Below are 19,891 nucleotides of genomic sequence, written 5' to 3'. Positions count from 1 at the left end.
CCAGGTAGCTGTAGCATGTATGAGTAAAACTTGAGACTCCCAATCTAATCTACTTGTTTTTTGTAAGGTATGCCAGCCAGCAAAAGTGTCTTGGCAGGTCCAAAAGACCAGTGACACTAATATACAGAGTTCTGAGTTTAAACCGCTGCCAAAGTTTTTTTTTTTGGATGGGAGGTTCTGTTTGTCTGTTACCAACATAATGGAAAAATTGATAAGATTTTGATAAATTTTCAGAAAACAACAAGGGAAGACAAAATGACAAACATATTAATGGTGATCCAACAATTCATAAATTATTTGTCTGTATGTTAGCTACTGACAAGGAGTTGGCAAATAAACAAATGATTAGATTTTGGTGGTGCTCCATTAATTAATAATTAGTTAATTAAAACAAGAATTGCAGTACCTTGTCAGAGGTCTGTACTTTTCTAGTTTACATTGATACTTAACCAGCAATCGTACCCATCTTTGAATAAAAGCCACTTTAGCCATGTGAGAAAATCCAGAAAAAAAACAAACAAAAACAAGTGTCTTTTTGTTGTCCTGGTAACAAGTGTATGGTTACCACGACATGGCAGCTGGTGATACATAAGCTGCATGTAAAGACTGCCACGTTCAACCGTTCTTTGGTATAGTGGTAGTGTCCATCAAATACTGAATAAATACCAATGAACCATGTCACCAATGGTGCAAAATGATTTTTGATTAAATTTTACTGATGAGCTTTGAAAAATCACATAGCCAAATAAAACTTATTGTGATCTACAGGTAGTACCACATTTAAATAATTCAACATGGCCGACATTTATTGGCAACTTGATGGACTCAAAGCCAATTCAAAGCCCTTGAATTGCAATACATCAAATCTATAGCAACACTCATTTTTATGTTAAATATTTATTCTGTTTGGTGTTTTATGAAATTGTGACAGCTTTTCAAGATGGTCCTTATTTTAATGCCACATCTGCAAGTAGAAACTGAAATGAATTCAATCTATTGTAATGGAATAGCACCCCTAGTTACACGATTTACAGGGTCCTTAAGTTGGTAAGGTTTTCTCCATTGGCGTAATCCTCTAATTTATGTTCTGGTTTTATATAGTAACAACAGAAACTGCAAAATACACCCTGTTTCAAATATATTGGTCAATTTTATTTTTACCAATATAAGTGCTATCATGTAACACTTTTCCCAGTTTTATGAAGCCAAACCTTGCACCTGAAATTGTAATATTTACAGTCTTATATGTCGTAACTTTATTATATACTTTAAAAATTGTCACCAAAATAGTTCTTAGATATACTCTGTACATATTTCATTTGGAATGACATGGGCTTGAAAAGATGGACTTGTATATTATAAGTAAACTTGAGACCCTTCAGTTATATCATAACATATACAATCATATAAGTTTGAGAACATCAAATAATATACATGTACTTCACTGATTTTTACCCAAGACTAAATTTTTTTCAATTAGTTAATACTGTATTTACTGTGACAATATTACAACACTAGTGTGCCAGTACATGTTGACTAATAAGATAACTATACCTAGACTATTACACGGAACAGCCCTTCAATTTGTATTTTGAGCCCATGACTAAATGCAGGATATATTTAATCAGCATTTTCTTCACAAGTGAAAATAAAGCCAAAAATGCCCATTACATTCTAATTTTGATTTTTTTTTTTGTTTGGCTTATTAATAAGAATAATGATGAAAAGTACAGTAATATATAAAATTAGGGTAACCACAAGCCACATGCAGTTGCTCATGGAACTTGTTAAAACATATTTAATGGGGCTATCTGTAAATTCTGCTAATTTTAAATACTCTCTTATTTGCGTGGGTTGTAAAAGGAGAATTTTGAGGATCAACATGAACCACACTGGAATCAAACCAGCTTTTATGCAATGTTGTAAATTAAACTGGGAGCTTACAAGCTTAAGTTCAAGATAGTTAAAATATTACAAGCTTAAGTTCAAGATAGTTAAAATATTTTGATTGGGAATTGTAATACCTAAATATGGCAATTGCATGCATTTTATCTGTGAAAAATTGATCTATACATATAGTTTTCTTCTGCAAAAGCATGAGGTTACACAATGAAGCAGCCATTTTTTTTTTCAATTTTCCAGGCACATGTTTAACCAGTTCATTAGCTAGTTACAGCCCTTTTTTGGCCTGGAACTTACATAATAATTACAAGTTCCTTAAGTCTAATCATAAATTACATGCTAGATGAATGCACCAGTGTTTTTTTTATCATCAATCTCCCTTTTTCAGCTTGCTTTTACTACTTGTGTCCACTTCCAGTGCTTCCCAAGCGTCATCATCATTAGCCCACACTTCATTATCCCACCCCATATTAGGGTTAGCATCACTGCTGCCATTAGTGGCTGTGGCATCTCCAAAGTCAATCAAATTAGCAGTTGCAGGTTCTCTTGTCTTTTTACTCTTGGACTCCTTGTTTTTAGCCTTGCCTTTCGTCTTACTTGGAGACGACTTGGGTTTTGTGTCAATGGGTGCCCCCCAGTCTTCCGTTTGCCAGCCGTCCTCCCTAGAGGCAGTGTTCTTACTGTCCTCGTCATTCCAGGATCCCCAGCCGTCATCTTGACTGGAGGTCAGTCTCTGGTCATCCTGGCTGTGATTGGCACCTCCCTCTCCCCACTCATCCTCCCATCCTGACCAGTCATCCCCAGTTAACAGAGGGGCATTGTTCCCACCACTGGAAAGAGGAAAGTGAACTGTAGGCAATGGTTCAAAAACAACATTTCTTACTTGTTATAAGTACAGTGTTTGGTGATGAGAATCACTGATTAACTTTGGAACAAATTTTCATGAAAAAAGCTACATTTCACTCATATCAAGAGCATCATCAGGTTGAATATCCAAAGGTCAATCTGTTGGTTGAGCAGTGAATGATTGTCAATCTGTGAAATAAAACAAAAACAACAAAAACAGTACTACATACAATATCTAGAAACCAATTTACTTGGCTCAAGGATGTTTATCTTATACGTCCTTGCTTGGCTTTACGAATTTATTTAGAAAGTAATTTGCAACTGGTTTATCAAACCAGTTAAAATTTATCATGGACTTCATTACATATTGAATTACACTGAACATTCACATGAAACAAAACCAGAAGATGCTGTTACAAACCCATCATGATAAAATCATGGTTGTGTAAATGACAAGGAGAGAAGTGAGAAGGATGGCTTTCACATTATCACTGCCATCATATGTACAAACATGCAAGTTACTAAATCTAGTACTATACATCTCCAACTTTAGTCAATGGGAGTATTTAAAAACATACATGGATGATAATGAAAAAGTCAAGAGCATATTTGTGTGAATGGTTGAGTGTAATTGGGTGAAGATCTATCTAAATATCTAAATATTGACAAGTTAAAGTCCACGATTTGTTCAATTTTTCAAGTGAAAGCACATATAATTAAGTAGGAAATTGAACGGAGATAATAACATTTGAAAAAGCATCAGGTAACCCCGAAAGGAAATTATCTGCACAGTGTAAATTATCACACAGATATAACACAGCAGAAAACCTGAAATTAGTGACCTGAAAAGGTGTGCTATCCACAAAAATACAAATGAATCATACTTTTAAATTTCTTATATGAACAGATAAAAATCACACTGTTCCATAGCAGAGGGAAGACATTTCATTTCTCTCTGCACCTTCTTTGAATTCTGTAAGAATTTTGTTTCTTAACAGGATCATCTTAAGTGGTCCAAATTCTTGGAGTTTTGATAAAATCAAGGGACTCTCAGCAGAATTGGAGCAGACCTGGGAGTGTGGTGCTGCAATAATAATAATAAAAAACTGATAAAACTTGCCCACACATTTTTTCTAGTTGTTTCCTCTAAAATTCTGTTGAACAAGTCTATTGCACAACAGTACAATTTCAACATGTTTTAGGTGTTACTTAAATGATGTTTTGCCCACCTTTCACGGATTCTTGCACATTTCTACTCTTTTATGATGTCTGGCAGAGCAATAAGCCTCATATAAGCCATCAGATTATTCCTATAAGTTAGTACTTGCATCTCGTTTCTGTGTATAATGTACAACAGACTGCAAAGTTAGGTGGTGATGTACTCTTATCAAATAATAAGTCTTCTTTGTTCAAGTTGTTCAAATAAAGACCAGTTTTTCCCCTCTTTGAAGAGGCCTGTTTTAGAACAGTACTAAAAGGGTGTTTAACAGAACACTACACGATGGTAACTCTGAAAATGTGAAGAAAAAAAGGACTCATTTACGCCTCCCTGCACATTTTAAATGCATACAAATATGTGCAGGATCAAAATGAGTAAAGAAAGCAAAAAAATGTACAGGAGATGCTTAGCAGAACAATACATGTAAAGGTATAAATCTGATATGTTGGGTAAACAGTGTGCAAAAACAGGAGTGTTTCTTTTGGCTTTGAATACCAGGCCTTCTACTGGAAGCCAGCTACAAATAACAGAATTTAAGGTTGAGTAAACCAAGCATAATTACTGACAATACATTAAGAAAATCTGGTTTTCTCCTATCCAACAAGACCAGGTCATACCATCAGTTTGGGATGAATCATAGATTCCAAGTATTGCAATCCTGGTTTCAATTCAGAAAGAAGAACACATGCAAAATGGTTAGTACCTCATATTTATCAGAATATGTTATTACCCAGTTTTGATTTTTCTAGAAAACAGACGTAATGAGCCGAGGTAAAGTAAGGAATGGCTAGTTATATGTGGTCAGGGAGCTTTACATTAACATGTCATAATTGCTAAGCAACACATTGCTAGGTATTTGTCTCCGTCACATCCTTTATGGTTTGATACTAATGAGGCACCTCCACTGGAGAGAGAAGAAAAGTGGAAAAAATATGTGAAAAACATGAAGAGAACTGAATGTGCTACCAGTTTATTTCTATAAGAAGATGAAGATATATGATAAATGAAATTGCAATCAGACAGAAGCAAGCATGAAGAAAAAAATCAACAACAAAGCAAGTAACAGCCTTAGCAAAGGTAAACAATGAATGCCAAATAGAAAATAATTTAAATCATTAAAATAAAGATAAAAAAACCAAGGCTGAGTTATAAATAAGCAAGTCTGCAATCTACTACTGAATTTTTCTGAGCATGGGAATATGTTGCTTCTTTTAATCTAACATGTCATAAGTATCATCAAAATGACCATTACTGGTCATTTGATTAAAAAAAATATAAGTATTTTTCCTTTCCTAAATAGCAAGTATCCTTGGACAAAGGTGGAATTAGTCAATTAAGACTGGGAGATTTCAGTAATTAAAGTAATAGCTAAAGACAAAGATATCAATCCTCTGTTGAAATAACTGAATTAAAAAAAATGTAGCAACTGTGTCAGAGCAGAAAAAGGGAGGAAAATAAAGGTAAACTGAATCAATGTAATTAAATTAATAACATGAACAGGATCTGAACCACTTCATACGCCCACTATGTACAGCTTCATGGCTTTGTCTGGGAAATGGTTTTAAGCTTGTTATAACGAAAATGGAGGCCTTTAGGTTGTGAGAATTTTTTTCTCAATAAAAATGTCAAGCAAAAATAGTCCAGAAAAATAACACCAATGATTGTGGATGATAAGGTAAAGGAAAAAACATAGCACTATAAATTAAAAAAATCTAGTAAAAAAGAAGCATTTCCTGCTACATGTACCTAGCCTTTTTCTAATATCTTCAGCGCAGATGAACTAAGCATGGTACTGAAAATAACATCACACTGACCATATTCAATAGTGTCATTCTAGGAATTAATACCACAAATTATACTAATGATTACTATAAATGTGTCAAGCATGTTGTATAACAGAGTATCAAGTGATGGCTGCCAGTTATGTCTATAGGCCTATAGATATACCCTGCCTGAGTGTCTGGTCAAAGTACTATTAATGTTTTAACACAAAGTTCCAATATTAAGCCACAGGACAGTATTTGTACAGGTGCAGCTAACTGGACCTCTATGGATGGGGCAGAGTCTAGGGTGAAGCCCCTGGGGTGGTGGGGCACAATCTAATGACCCCCATGACATATATTAAATATTAGCCGTGTGTTTTGTGATAGAGCAGGGCAAGAATATGCTCAAGGATTATGTACATCTAGAACCACTTGTTTTATGCTGGCTGGCAATGTTTTAAATAATAAGAACAGGACAGGTATGTGTTTGTTTTATGAAATGAAAACAAATGTTTTAGGTGATGAAAACACTACTGAAAGCAATACAAAGATTTGCATGATTATCTTTAATTTTTATGAATACAAGAAATTTTGCCATTTTTATATTATTAACATTAATTTGCGATCATCCTATTTAATCAGTGCACTAATTTTTTTATCACTTTACATGACATATCCAGTTTACATGCTTTTGATATGGTGAAATTTCATTTGGACTTCCCTAAAACTAAGTATAAATTAATGCACAGCAATATCCATAGGTTGAAATCTATTCTTGAAATTATTCCAATTTCTGAACCAATGAATAACCATAACATTTAACATTAAACTGACAATACAGGTTTCAGTTTCAAGAAAATTGGGCAAACAGTCTGGTTGTCTTCCTTTTTGATACATGAGAAAGAGGTTAATAAAGACACATAAATGCATCCAGATAGAGAAATTCATCATTTCATTGTTCCTTCTCACAAAATTGCAAATGAAGAAAAACAATTGGAGTCAAGATACAGGTTCAGGGAGTCTCCTTAGATTTTTGGGGGTTTAATTTTGGCGCATACTTAAAGTATTACAGAGAAAAATATTTCTGAAAATTACCAGGGATAATCTCTTACCCTTCAATTCTAGATCTGAACCAATGAATAACTTCAGCATTTACATTATGAAACTGACAACACAGGTTCCAGTTTCATAAAATTCGGGCAAACAGTCTGCTTGTCTTCCTTTTTGATATATGAGATATAGGCTAATAAAGACACATGAATGCACACAGACAAATTCTTCATTTCGTAATTTCTTATCACAGAACTGCATAAAAGGAAAATAACTCTAGTCAATATACAGGTTCAGGGGCCCTCCTTAGATTTTGGGGTTTCTCTTTTTCCATACCTTTATGAAAAAATATTTCCTATTGCCAGCAGGGATACCTTCTCACCACTCACTCTGGTTCCAGATCCAGTTTCAGAAAAGAAGTTAAGTTGAAAGCTGGTCTTCACTTTATGACAATTCTCTGGTCTATCTCCATACAGGATGAAAGGATAGAAGTCAACTATAGAAGACTAATCATTCTGGCCCATAACTAGGTGGGTTTGGGGGGTCTTTCGACCCCCTACCTTTTTTTGCCGAGAAAAGGTCCCCTGTGGGTAACATTTTATCTAGGTACAAAAAGGTTTCATGGTAAAAGGTCCACTTTTTCAGAAAAAGAACCCCCCTTCTATAATTGCTAGCTATGGATCTGTCATTTGCTCTACAATTCTGTTTTTGGTGAATAACTACTAGGTCAAATTATCTGAAAAAACTTTGTCTTTAAATGAAGGTTAACTGTCAACTTCAGTTCTTTTGTGAAAACTCTCCCCAGGTTCCGTTTCAACCACCCACCCAGTCAAACACCCACACACACACTTTTAAGGTTAAACTAGTATGTCTAAACTGAGATATTCCACTTTGTAAGATCAACCTGCTGGTGGTTAAATCTTAACAGAAATCCTACCAGGCTTCTAAATGTTAGCTGTAGCCACATAGTAATAATTACGTTACCATGGAGAAAATAAATCTGTGGCAAACTACATAATTTGTTGACCCTTTTCAACAACAAATGGAAAAAATCATCCAGTTAATACTTGACTACATTTAAAAACAGTAACAAGTTAATTTTTTTTACAGGGTAAAAGTTACTATCATGAAGATATTTAAGGTACTATCCACATGTATGTAACACATGCAAACTGATGTCAAATAAAACTTCAGGTAAAAAATAATGAAGCATTTTTTGGTCAATCAATCTAGCTCACACACACCATGTTATAGGTGCTCTATCAATGAAACAATGTTGTGTTGACTCTGTCAGTAGCCTCAAGTTTTAATGCATGACTTAACCTGCCAAGGTACCAGAAAAATTTGATCTTTGGGCTTAATTTTTAGAAAAAAAAAAAAAAAAAAGCTAAAGACTCTTTAGAAAGGCAACCTTGTCAGTAAAAACTTATAGGAGCCCATGTTCAGACTAATTTTGATGTAAGATTTTTTGACACCTGTGACTGAACTCTTCTTTCAATTTTCAAGGCCACCCTTTTTCCTCTGGACCATCTTGCTCTTTTCTCTTCTACCTGCATGTTTGAATCTTTCCATTTGTATTAGGATATTTTCTACTTTCTTTTCCACTACTGTTAAAGGGACATCTGTCAAACTATCCCCTTACTGGCTCCACCCACTTTCTCCAACTACCTGTCAGTATTAATCTACCAACAACCCTCCTCTTTCAAATCAAAACCTTTCAAAATCAGTCTAATCTCACTACTCTATCAACTGTCAGAGCAAACAGTCAATCAATGCATTTAATAAAACTAAATCTAACCAATTTCCAATACCAGACGATGAAAAATAACCCAAGGGTAAAACACGGTCCAACACAACCTTAGACTGTGGCTTTCCACTTCACTCGTTTCACATGCAGGTGTTAGGCTCACATTCAACCTAGGAGCAGCCAAGGTTTTCAGCAAAATACTACACATCAGAAGATTGCACTATTCATACACTCTACTATTCTGGATAAAGAATAGTAGAAACTTTTGGCAAGTAGCCCAGCTCATCACATTCACAGCTGTCAGAGGCACTCTTAGATGTGGAAAATACAGCTGTCTGCACCCTTTGTGCTGTGAAAAAAAACTACCAGAATGGGGGAGGAGAAATGACTAGTCTTACCATAGGCAGTGTCAGAGAAGCCTCATAGTGCAAGTGTGACACAGAAAGGCCACTGGAGTCACTTTCACTAGATTGTTTCATGAAGATACAACATATCTTGCAGGTTGGAGTTTTCATGACAGAAGGCCAGAGTCTGACAGTCAAGAAAACTTTCTATCCGAAACACTTTGTGATTTTTCTACAAGAATTAACTGACTGGACAAAGATTAGTTTGGCAATGCCTAGCTACCTAAAGATATATTGGCTGGTTTTATGGTTGCATAAGAACTGGAATAAATAAAACTAGTTTCTATACCAAAAGGTGAGTCCAGATCATAGATGATGGTTGTTTTTATCATTACCCTTTTATCTTGCATGATATTTTATCCTTTGAACTATTCTCAACATGCTGCAAACATTACCCACTCCCAAAATCCAGAGAGATCACATGTTTTTCAGATTCAATTCAGCAAGGTTATTATCTCAGTCTACTTTTGGCAGAGTGGATCTCCAATGTACACAGTACAAAACAGAATGGTCTTTATCCTGTTACCCAATTCAATATCGAGTCATTTTTCTCTTGTGCTGCATATATAACCATGACACGTTCACCGCAAAGATGTTACTGATACAGGTGAGTTGATATCTATTTAGCGCAAGTTATCTGAGCATCAGCATACGAAACCTCCAGTGTCTCTTTGAGAACAACAGGCGGAACAGGATTTCTTTGTTTTTGCAAGTGTGTATTAAGGAGGGAAAGACCAGAGTTCATACACACATAAAATAAAGCCTGTGTAAGCAAAGGAATCACTGCTGTACCAGGGAACTAAACAATCCGAGGATTTACAGTATACTGTATACAGGATCAGAAATACAGGTAAAGCAACCGAGATCAGTAGGAGAGTTCTTTATATCCTCTAAGGAAGTATGATATCAGGGGCTTACTTTTTTATGACAGCATTTTGTCAATAATGAGAAAAATAATCTGAGAACAAACATCTTGCTAGATTATCCATAAAACTTCTTTTTTTTTTTTTAACACACTTAATCCAGTAACTTTCAAAACTTTATTAAGAGACAAGAAAGGACGAGATGACAGGGGCAAATCAATAACACTACATCTTGGTAGAATGCTGGGTGTATTAGAGGGAAAAAAAATTAAAACTTAAACAATGCTAGAGTTTTTCATCATAAATCAAAGGCATTTCACAACATTATACTGCCTCAAAGCATTGTCCCTGACATGTTAAAGTTTTGATTCCTTTGTATCATCCTTGTGGTATCCTAGCTTCTGGTGATCAATCAAAAAAATCATACTACAAAATTAATGCGGCATTGATACATTACAGAGTTTTAACGGTAATCCCTTACAAATGCTGGTATATATGTCTTCTTTAGCACAATAATATTCTGTTCTCAGTCTCATATTTATTAGAATACATGTTCTGGCCTTAATCAAGAAAACAACTTCTCTTTACTCTTTGCCTTCACTAACTTTTCAGCCATTGTACATTGTCTTGGTTAGAGAGCTTGCAATATTGTATTTTGGAGACATCTTGCAAAACTTCTTTATGAAATCAGACACAACTTTTTAAAAATATTCCTATGTGACTTACACAGTGTGGAATGTTGATTGAAAATGTAATTATATCCATGGATAGAGATTGGAGTCAGAGTCATCCAAGAGATTATAAAATGCTCAAGTAATTCCAGCATTGTGTATTTCATATTGAACATCATATGGATGGTATGAATGTTGTTCACTCAAAACTTTTATGTGCTTGAGACTATAGACATGAATTGGTCAAATGTAAAAATTTGTTAAATAATAATGACACCTTTTATGTTATTTAAATCATAAGTCAAAACAGGTTTTATTCACCTGATTTTGTAAGGTAACATTTTTAATGAAAGAGACTGTTACAACAACCATAAATTTATGTTTTTTTTAAAATACATTGATTTTTCTATTTGAAAAATATCTTAACTTTGAAGAAACCCAATACAAATTACATAATATCTACTAAGTGGGAAAAAAAGCAAAAGCACTCAAAACATTGTTATTGAAGAAGAATTGCCCTGTTATTAAAGGAAAAAAAGCAGGACTATTTTCAAACACTTTGACGCTGACATATTCAGGGCACTGCCTAAACAATTTCAATAAACAGACTGTTGGAAAATCTAATAAGCAGAGCGTAAATTTTTTTGGCAGAATCTGATAAAAAACATGCACAAAAGTGACTTCTGTCTGAGGATGCTTTATATAAAGAAAACAAATATTGACAGAATTTTTCTTCACTCATGAGAAGAAAACCTCCTGAAGCCATAAATCTTCACAGGCCTCTTTACAAAATACCCATTTAATGCATGGAATACCAGGATATTGATCTATAAAAGAACAAGAAATTGGGCGAGAGGGGAACAACATCGCAAAAAAAAGCTGTAGCACATGCAGCTGGCTGGACAGAGGTGCTTCGTTGTTGAAACCAGTGAAAATGTACACAGAGTGCAGCCTTGGTACAATGCTTTATCACCCATTGATTTACAAAGCAGTGAGTTTAGGTACATTTTCTGTCAAATGCACCAATTATTGAACGCCAATTGGACCAACTCCAGTGAACTGTGAGCAATGCCAATTTACTCTGTCATGTTTAATAGGCTATGATGTTTTTCTACAGCCCAATCAAGTGAAAGTGGACCAACTGTACTTCTCCCTAAAACTCACAGCATATAACGCAATAAAAAGAGTAGAACAAAAGGGCGGATTCTTCACCGTGTAACTTCGAAAAAAGGTTCTTGGTCAGCTCATCTTGGGTCTTTCTGAACTACCAATACCAACTTATATATTTAAGAATTGTTACAAAATTGATATTTTTCTTACTAGTGATTTTATCATAAGCTTGAAAATTTTTATTCAATCTAGAGGTGTTAAATGTTCACATGTAACTAGCTGCTTCCTGTCAAGTCAGAAAATAAATACAGCAGCTGTCAGAGATGCAGAATACCCCTTTTCAAATTTTAGCTTTCAGTTTGACACCACAACATTCATCAGAATAGTGATGAAATGCTGAAACAGATGGATAAATTTGATCACCTGCTTCCATTTTGTTTGCAATTGTGAAATCATTTCTACTCATTAGTGCTGCTGTTATGAAAATACACACTTACTCAAGACCCTGTGCAATAAAGAAAACAATTTGCATTTTAACTCAAATTGCATGTAAAAATCCATTTGTCAGAGGTTGACTTTAGGAGGTTGTAAACAGACCATTAATGTTCTTCAGAAGGCTATATAATGCAGGGGCTAAGAGAAATAGCTGAAAGGTAGACCACAAGGGCGAAGTTCAAGGGCAACGATTGTAAACATTTACAGAAAAAGGTTACTACAACTATGTAAGTGTTTTATCTGAGTCTGCATGTGTGTAAATATGGAAGAGAAAATGATTGAACATTAAAAATATAGTAAAAATGAATTTTGCTGCTGCAGAAGGAACTGGTTCAAGATTTTAAAGAAACAAATTAGACAAAAAACAATGTTTACACATGTTAAGTTTTGTTCCATCAAATGTTAATTCAATGATATATTTTCATGTGAGAACCTTAGATATTTTAAGTGTGTAAAAGTGCTTTAATTGATGTCATTAGTGTTGAATGAGTTCAAGTACAGAAATGACTCTGAGGGAGGGGGTGTTGTCATAAAGATTTATTGGTTAAGTCCAATTTATCGCTCTTCACAGAACATTAATTTCTAAAAGATTTTTTAAGGTATATTAATTACATTCATTGAAAAAAAAAGTAAAATGGCTCTGGATTGCAGGACCTGCCAAATTTCTTTCATGAAAAGTATAGTTGTAATCAATATGTGGCAAGGTAATTCTGATTCACTTGTAGCACATAAATGTAACTAAACCATTATCTAAATCTTAATAAATGCTTTTCACAATTCAACTTCACCTCACAGTTTTCAGATAGGTAAATGAAAATGTATTTCCAGGAAAATGTTTTCCAATATGACAAGGGAAGTATGGTAACTATGGCACTTGAATTCTAGGTAATGTGGTATAAAAGTAATTCTTAACATGATTTCCACGTTTCATCAAATGTCAGTCTACCAGATTGTTTTCCTGGGGGTCCCATTAAGCCATGATATTGTAGATATAAAACAGTAGGATTTCTTTGAGTACATGTTTTCATAACTACAATTACAACGTAAATAAATAATGCGCTCTGTGGTACATTACATTACATCAAGAATCCATCAATACTACAGTTTTCACTGACCTCCATTTCAGTGCTCTAGTGATAATGATGGAATCTTATTTACACATGACAACTATGACAACAATATCATACCCTTCTCATTACAGAATATGACTCATAGAAGCTGTAACACTGGAAACAAGCTATTCTAATGTGTAAATCCTACTTCCACAGTTATGATAAAGGATAGGATGTAGTAAATATATGTATTGTTCATTTATTCTCACTGGAGGTTATAAGGGAATGTGCTAGGGATATATGCTATTGCCTATCTCGTAATCTGACCAGTACTGCATAGAAGAGCAAGAAGTCCTGCTGTTAGGTAAGAGATCCATGGGAGGAAGAGACGCTGTATACAGTTTAACTTCATCTCATTACAGAATTTATAGGTGTTGTATTTTATATCATAAGGAATGATTTCCTGACTAGTTAGTTTTTATAAGTAAGGTTTAATATTTCCTAACTGGTAGGTTTTAATTAGTTTAAAAAAAATGTAAAAGACCTTCAGTTTTGCATTTCACCCGAAACAGGGTCTTACCTTTGAACAAGTTTTCTTACCAAACACCATTATGTTGTTTTATTGATATTTAAGCAGTGTTACTACTGTAGTAAAGACTGAAAAGACATGGACAAAATTTAATGTGGTCATTCTCCGACAAATAATAACTATCAGATAAAGATTTAAAAGACACGGATGAAATTTAACGTGGTTATTCACCGACCAACTTAAGTTGGAAATATTTAAAGTAGATCATTAAAGTTATTTTGACTTAGACTGGGTAACAAGCCATACACAACATCTGCATTCACCATTTATGGGCCTTGATCAAGCAGAGGATGTCCTCCTGCACGCATGAGCCATGACTCCAAGACTTGTTATTTAGTCTTGGTAAAAAATATCTGTTTTACCATCCAATCTAAAGACCATAAAAAATGTTTTTTTTTCATAGTATGTATAGCAGTATTTATAGTGAAGCAGAAATGTTATCAAGTTCATCAGTCACGAGATAAACTAGTTAGTCACCAGAATATGTTATTTATACTGCAAGATTTGTATACCCATCCCAAATAAGCTGAATGAGATTGGTTCAGATCCTTTTATATTTATGTCATGTGTAATATTTTTCATCCCCATATATGTATAAATACTGGGTACCCGCAGCAGGAGATGCTGTTGTTCTGAGATCAGATGAAACAACTGAATAATAGCATATCCAGTGTTTTTTTACATAATATATGGTAATATGGTTGCATGACGAGATACTTTCATTGTTCAGTTATCTAGTAGTCTTAAAGAAAAGCACACAGTTCTGAAAAAGGGTACAAAATTATGGAATTTCACATAGTACTCATGTGAATGGATTTCAATACCTTCCACAAAAAAAAAAAAAAAAAAAAAAAAAAAAAAAAAAAAAAAAAAAAAAAAAAATGACCGATCTAAATGTATTCTTTATTTAAATATAATTCATGCTATACAGGATATAAAATTCCATCACTAAACACCATCTTTTTTCTCCTTCTGATGACATAAACCAGTGCCAGATGGTGTATTGAAGGTGTTAAACAGCTTTCCAAGTGCTTCTCTTATGGAGGGGAATTGAAGGGGAAGACATCAATGTTTCCATGGCAACACCCTCGCGTACACAACATATCTAGTAGACACCTAAACTTCATACTGATCAGGTTTTTAAATCCCATTTCTTTCTGAGTGAACTATTTCTAAAGTTCCATATCTTTTTGAGTGAACTATTTCTTAAGTTTTTCCTTATATATAAATCTGACCTCTGTGGCCATGAAAAGTCAAGGAGAGCATTTGGTCCAACACATCCAAGAGCCCCTTATGAGACTTGAGTTCCAAATAGTATTATACCAGGACAGATTGAAGGACGCAGACATAAAGACAACCTGACTCCAGTATAATCCCAGTTTTATGCAGCTACATGTAGTAGAACGAAATAATATCTGATACTTCTTCTCTCAGAAAACATAATACTTCATGAAGCAAGATGCACAAGTTGTCTCATAAATTTGGTGGGATCAATTCATTATTGACTGTGTCATACGAGATCTTTCATAAATGTCAGATTTACAGTTTAATTTTTTTTCTGTGTAACTGCAAAAAAATGAGATTAAAATTGCCATATGCCAGTCACAGGAAAAGAAATTTCCTTGTATTAAAAGACAAACACTGTATTTTTGATTTTATGAAAATAAAACAGTTTAATGTAAAATGGAGACTGGGTAAGAGACACTTGGCTGATTTCCTGCCTTCTCAAATAACACCATGGTTCTATTGTATCTGTGATCAATATATCAGCTTGAGTCTTACTATTGCCAGGGATATGTGAGGAGACACTTGTCTCATTTTGTTTCAGAAATGAACGGCAATATGACTATTTTTTATCATCTCTGATCAATAAACCAACATATGGCCTATATAAGAAAATACTCAGTGTAAAAGATATATGTATTTAACATGTTTGTTTTGATAATAAAATCTATAACCATTCAATATGGACAGTTTGAGTTAGAAAAAAATTAATTTTCAAAAATGACTCAGAGGTAAGAAAAGTACAGATTTTTCCCGGAATTTAAAGGACTTTATTCTATGAAACATATGAGTAATTTTTTTCACAATATGATGCTAACGAACTTCAATTTCCTCAATTTACAGGAAATGTGATGTAATTGGCAAGAAGCATGGCTGCACAAGGGAAGAAAAATAATGAACAAAATCATGCAGATTCAATTTTTGACAACTGAACCTCATGGTAAGGAGCCAAAAGGAGAATATTTCCCAGATTTAATATATCACACAGACTGCCATATGTCCATTAGAACCTTTGACATTTGAGAAAATAAAAAGAAAAATACCTGTGACTGCACACAAGTGGAGGGCAATCTTTGACTATATATTACTTCATATATAACTTCATATAACGTTATACATAGCTTCATAAAGGTTATTGTACTTAACATGCCAACTTTACCACCTGTGTCTGCACATCATTTTTTAATTGATTTTTAAATAGAATCTAAGGCAATTGAAACTTAAGAAACAAAGCTATCATTCAATGCTCAATGCTACAATCTGCTAGACTGATTTAACATGTGCCTCTTACTTAAATCTATGTAACAGAAAAGGAGGTGATTACACAAGTATGATCTATTTTGATTCCATTCCAGCATCCAGCATGTGGAGGCATGTGATCTTGATTTTCTACCTCACCACACTGCTCTCCAACACTGCCACTGCCAGCAAGTGCCCTGTACCAGAACCATGTGTCTGCCAGAAGAGAGTCACAGACAAGGGGGTGGAGGCATGGGTCATCAATTGTCAGAGGAAAAGGATTTCCCCTTTTGTTCCACAGCTCCAATTAACCAGCAATAATGTGGTAGATGTGCTGGATCTCAGCCATAACATCATAACACATGTGAGGAACAGCCCTTTTATGGGTTTGCAACTGCAGAAGCTGGATTTATCATACAATATAGAGTTGACCCTGTCCGGCTCGGCATTCACAGGTTTAGAGGACTACATAGAAGAAATAAGCATTGATCACTGTGGAATACAAGAAATCCCACAGAGGACATTTCAAAATTTGCGAAAACTTCAACGATTGTCTATGTCGTACAACTGTTTTCACACAATCTCAGGTAATGCATTCATTAACACAAACCTAACTCTCCTGTCAATGACCAAGAACTGCATTGACACCATAGACCCTCTTGCATTCGTAAGCTTAGAGAACAGCCTAGAACATTTATACCTCAGTAACAATGGCATTAAACTGATGCCCTTTGGGGCCTTATCCAGGCTGAACAACATAAAAGTATTAGACCTAAGTGGGAATAAAATTAAGGGAGTATATTTCAAACAGAATTTAACCCATGCAGGTCTCAAGAGCCTTGTTTCTTTGTCTCTGGATGGAAACCAAATTACTGCAATATTTGTAGGAACATTTCAGCTTCTTGAAAGTCTCCAACATCTGAACCTAGATCATAACAAGATTACCAGTATCTCTCCTATGGCTTTTCATGGTCCAAGACAGTTAAAACACATATACCTCCACAACAATCAGATCAGAACCCTGCCAACAACTGCCTTTTATGGCACAGAGACCAGTCTTCAGCATTTAAGCCTTGGTAAAAATCTGTTGGACTGCAAAGTTTTTGATTCCTTGGAGTCACTAGAAGTGCTGCAATCCCTCCATCTTCAGTCCAACCTTATTGATAGAGTACCTAAGGACGGAATGGGGAGATATGACAAAATAGTCATGACGCTCAATCTTGCAAACAATAAACTTGATAAACTTCCCAGGCGTTTCTTGGCAACCTTCAAGCAACTCAAAGAATTGGATCTATCACAAAACAACATGAGTAGCATTGTATTTGAGCCACCTGGAGAGCACAGTTATCAGCTGATCAAGCTCAAGCTGACTGGCATGGGTTTGAAGGCACTGCCTGCAGGTTTAGTACATTTGGTTAACCTGCAGGAGTTGTATGTAGCACACAACCTGCTTGCAAGCATACCACAAAGTCTGTGGACTAGTCTATCAAAGTTGAGAAAATTGGATCTGTCAGACAACATCTTTGAACAAATTCCAGTAGAATTCTTACAAAATCATCAACTTCTTTCGGAGATCAAAATGTCAAATAATAAATTAAGGGCAGTCCCTGCTTATGTTTTCAAGAACCAAAGTCAACTGAAAACATTGGCTCTGAAAGGCAATGAGATCCAACTCTTGGAGCCTCGATCATTCTACGGCCTTGAGAACTCCCTGACTAGTTTGGATATAAACCATAACAATCTCAAACAGCTGCCTCAGTGCATATTTGAAAGGCTGTCAAAATTATCTGTGTTCAGCTACTCACACAACCCACTGCAGTGTGACTGTGGGCTGGCGTGGCTGGTGGCATACCCAGACACCCGCGCCAGGTGTGTGACACAAGTTGGTGGTAGGAACCGCGTGAGGAAAGTCTCCTCATTCATTGTTCACAGGTGCAAGTACAGTGACAATGCATCCAGATGTAACAGCACAACTACCACAATCATGCAATCTGCTACTGTCTCACCCAGCAAAACATTTGATACAGGACCTTGGAAAGGTTTTTCACTGGCACCTGAAGAGAAGTCTGAGCAAAGGAGAGAGCCAAACTACCCTCACAAGGATGCCTCAACTGTGTACCTTGCCTCACCAGGGGCTATAGTGGACTCTTCTAAACTGTCTCTACAAGTTCTACCTCACTCCAGTTATTCACATTTATCCTGGAAAGTCCACGGGGCCTATCTGGCCGAGACCCAGGGATACAAAATCACATACAGACTGTTTGGAGAGAAAGAAGTCCGTGGCTACCTCTTAGATGGAAACACTATCACTCAGTATAATATAACAGGACTGACCCCTGGGCATCATTACTTGGTGTGTGTGACCACCAGGACGAGGAAGCCCCCTAGTTATCATGCCTGTGAAGAGGTTGTGACTGGCTCAGGCTCATATGGCAGTCTCTCTGGCCTATCCCACCATAGGTACACCTTCCTTTATATGTGTATTGCATTGGTGGTGGTGTGTGTGGCACTGACTGCAGTACTGATGGTCATGTGCTGTAAGTGGAGGAGGAAGAAAAAGAAAGATGTCTTGACGAAGGTATAAATGGACCTTGTGCCTGTGTGTTTGAAGAGCATGCATTGACTCCAACTGATATATGTTGGATCAAGTTCGTCACCAATTTTGAGACGATTGAAATGTATATTAAAGAAAAGATGAGAAAGGCATGCCATCATGAACAGTGGCAATTGTATATCTAAAAAAGTATTTTCAGTTAATGTAATTTGTATTTTGTTGTAAGTAAAGTCCAAATCAATAATTTAATTTATTTTATTATTTGCACAGATTAAAATCTTCTATCCCTGAATTTGAGATCTGATAAAACATCATATTGGCCACTGGCATCATCCTCAAACATGCTACTGACCAATGATGTAATCACCAATTTTAGACCAATCTGAGAAAAGGAAATGCCATCAATCAGCCTACAGCAATGTTGGAAAGCTGCAGCTTTTAATTTTATTTAGGAGGACATTGACATTCAGCCATTGAATAACATAAAATAATCATGGACTTTCGCCCTCATTCATGTTGTTTTGGCTTACAAGGTGATATCACTTTAAAAAACTGTTTGCAAAACAACATTAACCTCATCTGAAGTCTGTACACATTTTCTAGCCATTAATAATGTAAGTCAAGCTATTGTCAAATTCAAAGTAATTTGGTTTGTGTCATTAATGATGTTGTAAATAGTCATTGTTTCCTATAAACTGAAAGGTAAACAAAATGTAGCTTTTTATTTTGTTTCTTGAAAATGACTTTATTTTCACTCTAGGCTTTAGATTGGAAAGAAAAATTGTAATTTATTATATTTTGAAAATAAAGAGAGCAATCTGAATGTTCAAAGTAAAATATAAAGGCCTTATTTTATAATAAAGGCCTTATTATAAAGGGCTTATTTCAATATTTACTCCAGACCTGTTGATGTCTTTTATGAAATAATAATAATAATAAATAAATAAAGAATTAAACATAATCAGAAATTACCAGAATTGGAAATCTCTTGCCATGACAGTAGACTATCCTTAAAAACATAGGAAAAAAAAAACTAATTTCTCTTTGTGTCTAGATGTATGCAGACAAGGACATCAATATTACCACTATGCACTGTGTAAACT

The 19,891-nt window shown here is 35.1% G+C and overlaps 2 protein-coding genes across 9 annotated transcripts in view; one reads left to right on the top strand and one right to left on the bottom strand.

The window, feature by feature from the left end:
- Positions 1-881: 881 nt before the first annotated feature.
- LOC106178567 (ADP-ribosylation factor GTPase-activating protein 1) overlaps positions 882-19,891 on the bottom strand; it is a 37,875-nt gene continuing 18,865 nt past the window's right edge. For both annotated transcript variants that reach the window (XM_087002293.1, XM_087002294.1), the window contains one exon: positions 882-2,732. In XM_087002293.1, the coding sequence (XP_086858419.1) occupies positions 2,273-2,732 (460 nt within the window). In that variant the 3' untranslated portion in view covers positions 882-2,272. The remainder of the gene's footprint in view (positions 2,733-19,891) is intronic.
- LOC106178528 (uncharacterized) lies at positions 4,228-19,631 on the top strand. Of its 7 annotated transcripts, none has more exons than XM_013561781.2 (3): positions 4,228-4,662; positions 15,839-15,935; positions 16,351-19,631. In XM_013561781.2, the coding sequence occupies exons 2-3, from the start codon at positions 15,890-15,892 to the stop codon at positions 18,816-18,818; spliced, it is 2,514 nt and encodes an 837-aa protein (XP_013417235.2). In that variant the 5' UTR covers positions 4,228-4,662; positions 15,839-15,889; the 3' UTR covers positions 18,819-19,631. The 7 variants fall into 7 exon arrangements, with proteins under 7 accessions (XP_013417235.2, XP_013417220.2, XP_013417213.2 ...); XM_013561766.2 differs by lacking the exon at positions 4,228-4,662 and adding an exon at positions 8,119-9,226; XM_013561759.2 differs by lacking the exon at positions 4,228-4,662 and adding an exon at positions 9,374-9,538.

This window comes from Lingula anatina, chromosome 1 (assembly GCF_051362555.1).
Source record: "Lingula anatina isolate TDL-2025a chromosome 1, LinAna3.0, whole genome shotgun sequence".
NCBI classification, from domain to species: Eukaryota; Metazoa; Brachiopoda; class Lingulata; order Lingulida; family Lingulidae; genus Lingula; species Lingula anatina.
The sequence above is the reverse complement of the archived record's forward strand: the minus strand, read 5'-3'. Positions and strand labels throughout refer to the sequence as shown.

Excerpts from the sequence above, each read along its gene's own strand:
- LOC106178528 (XM_013561781.2), top strand. The coding sequence starts at position 15,890 with ATGAACAAAATCATGCAGATTCAATTTTTGACAACTGAACCTCATG. Across the intron at positions 15,936-16,350 it reads TTTGACAACTGAACCTCATG|CATCCAGCATGTGGAGGCAT; the intron begins GTAAGGAGCCAA and ends ATTCCATTCCAG.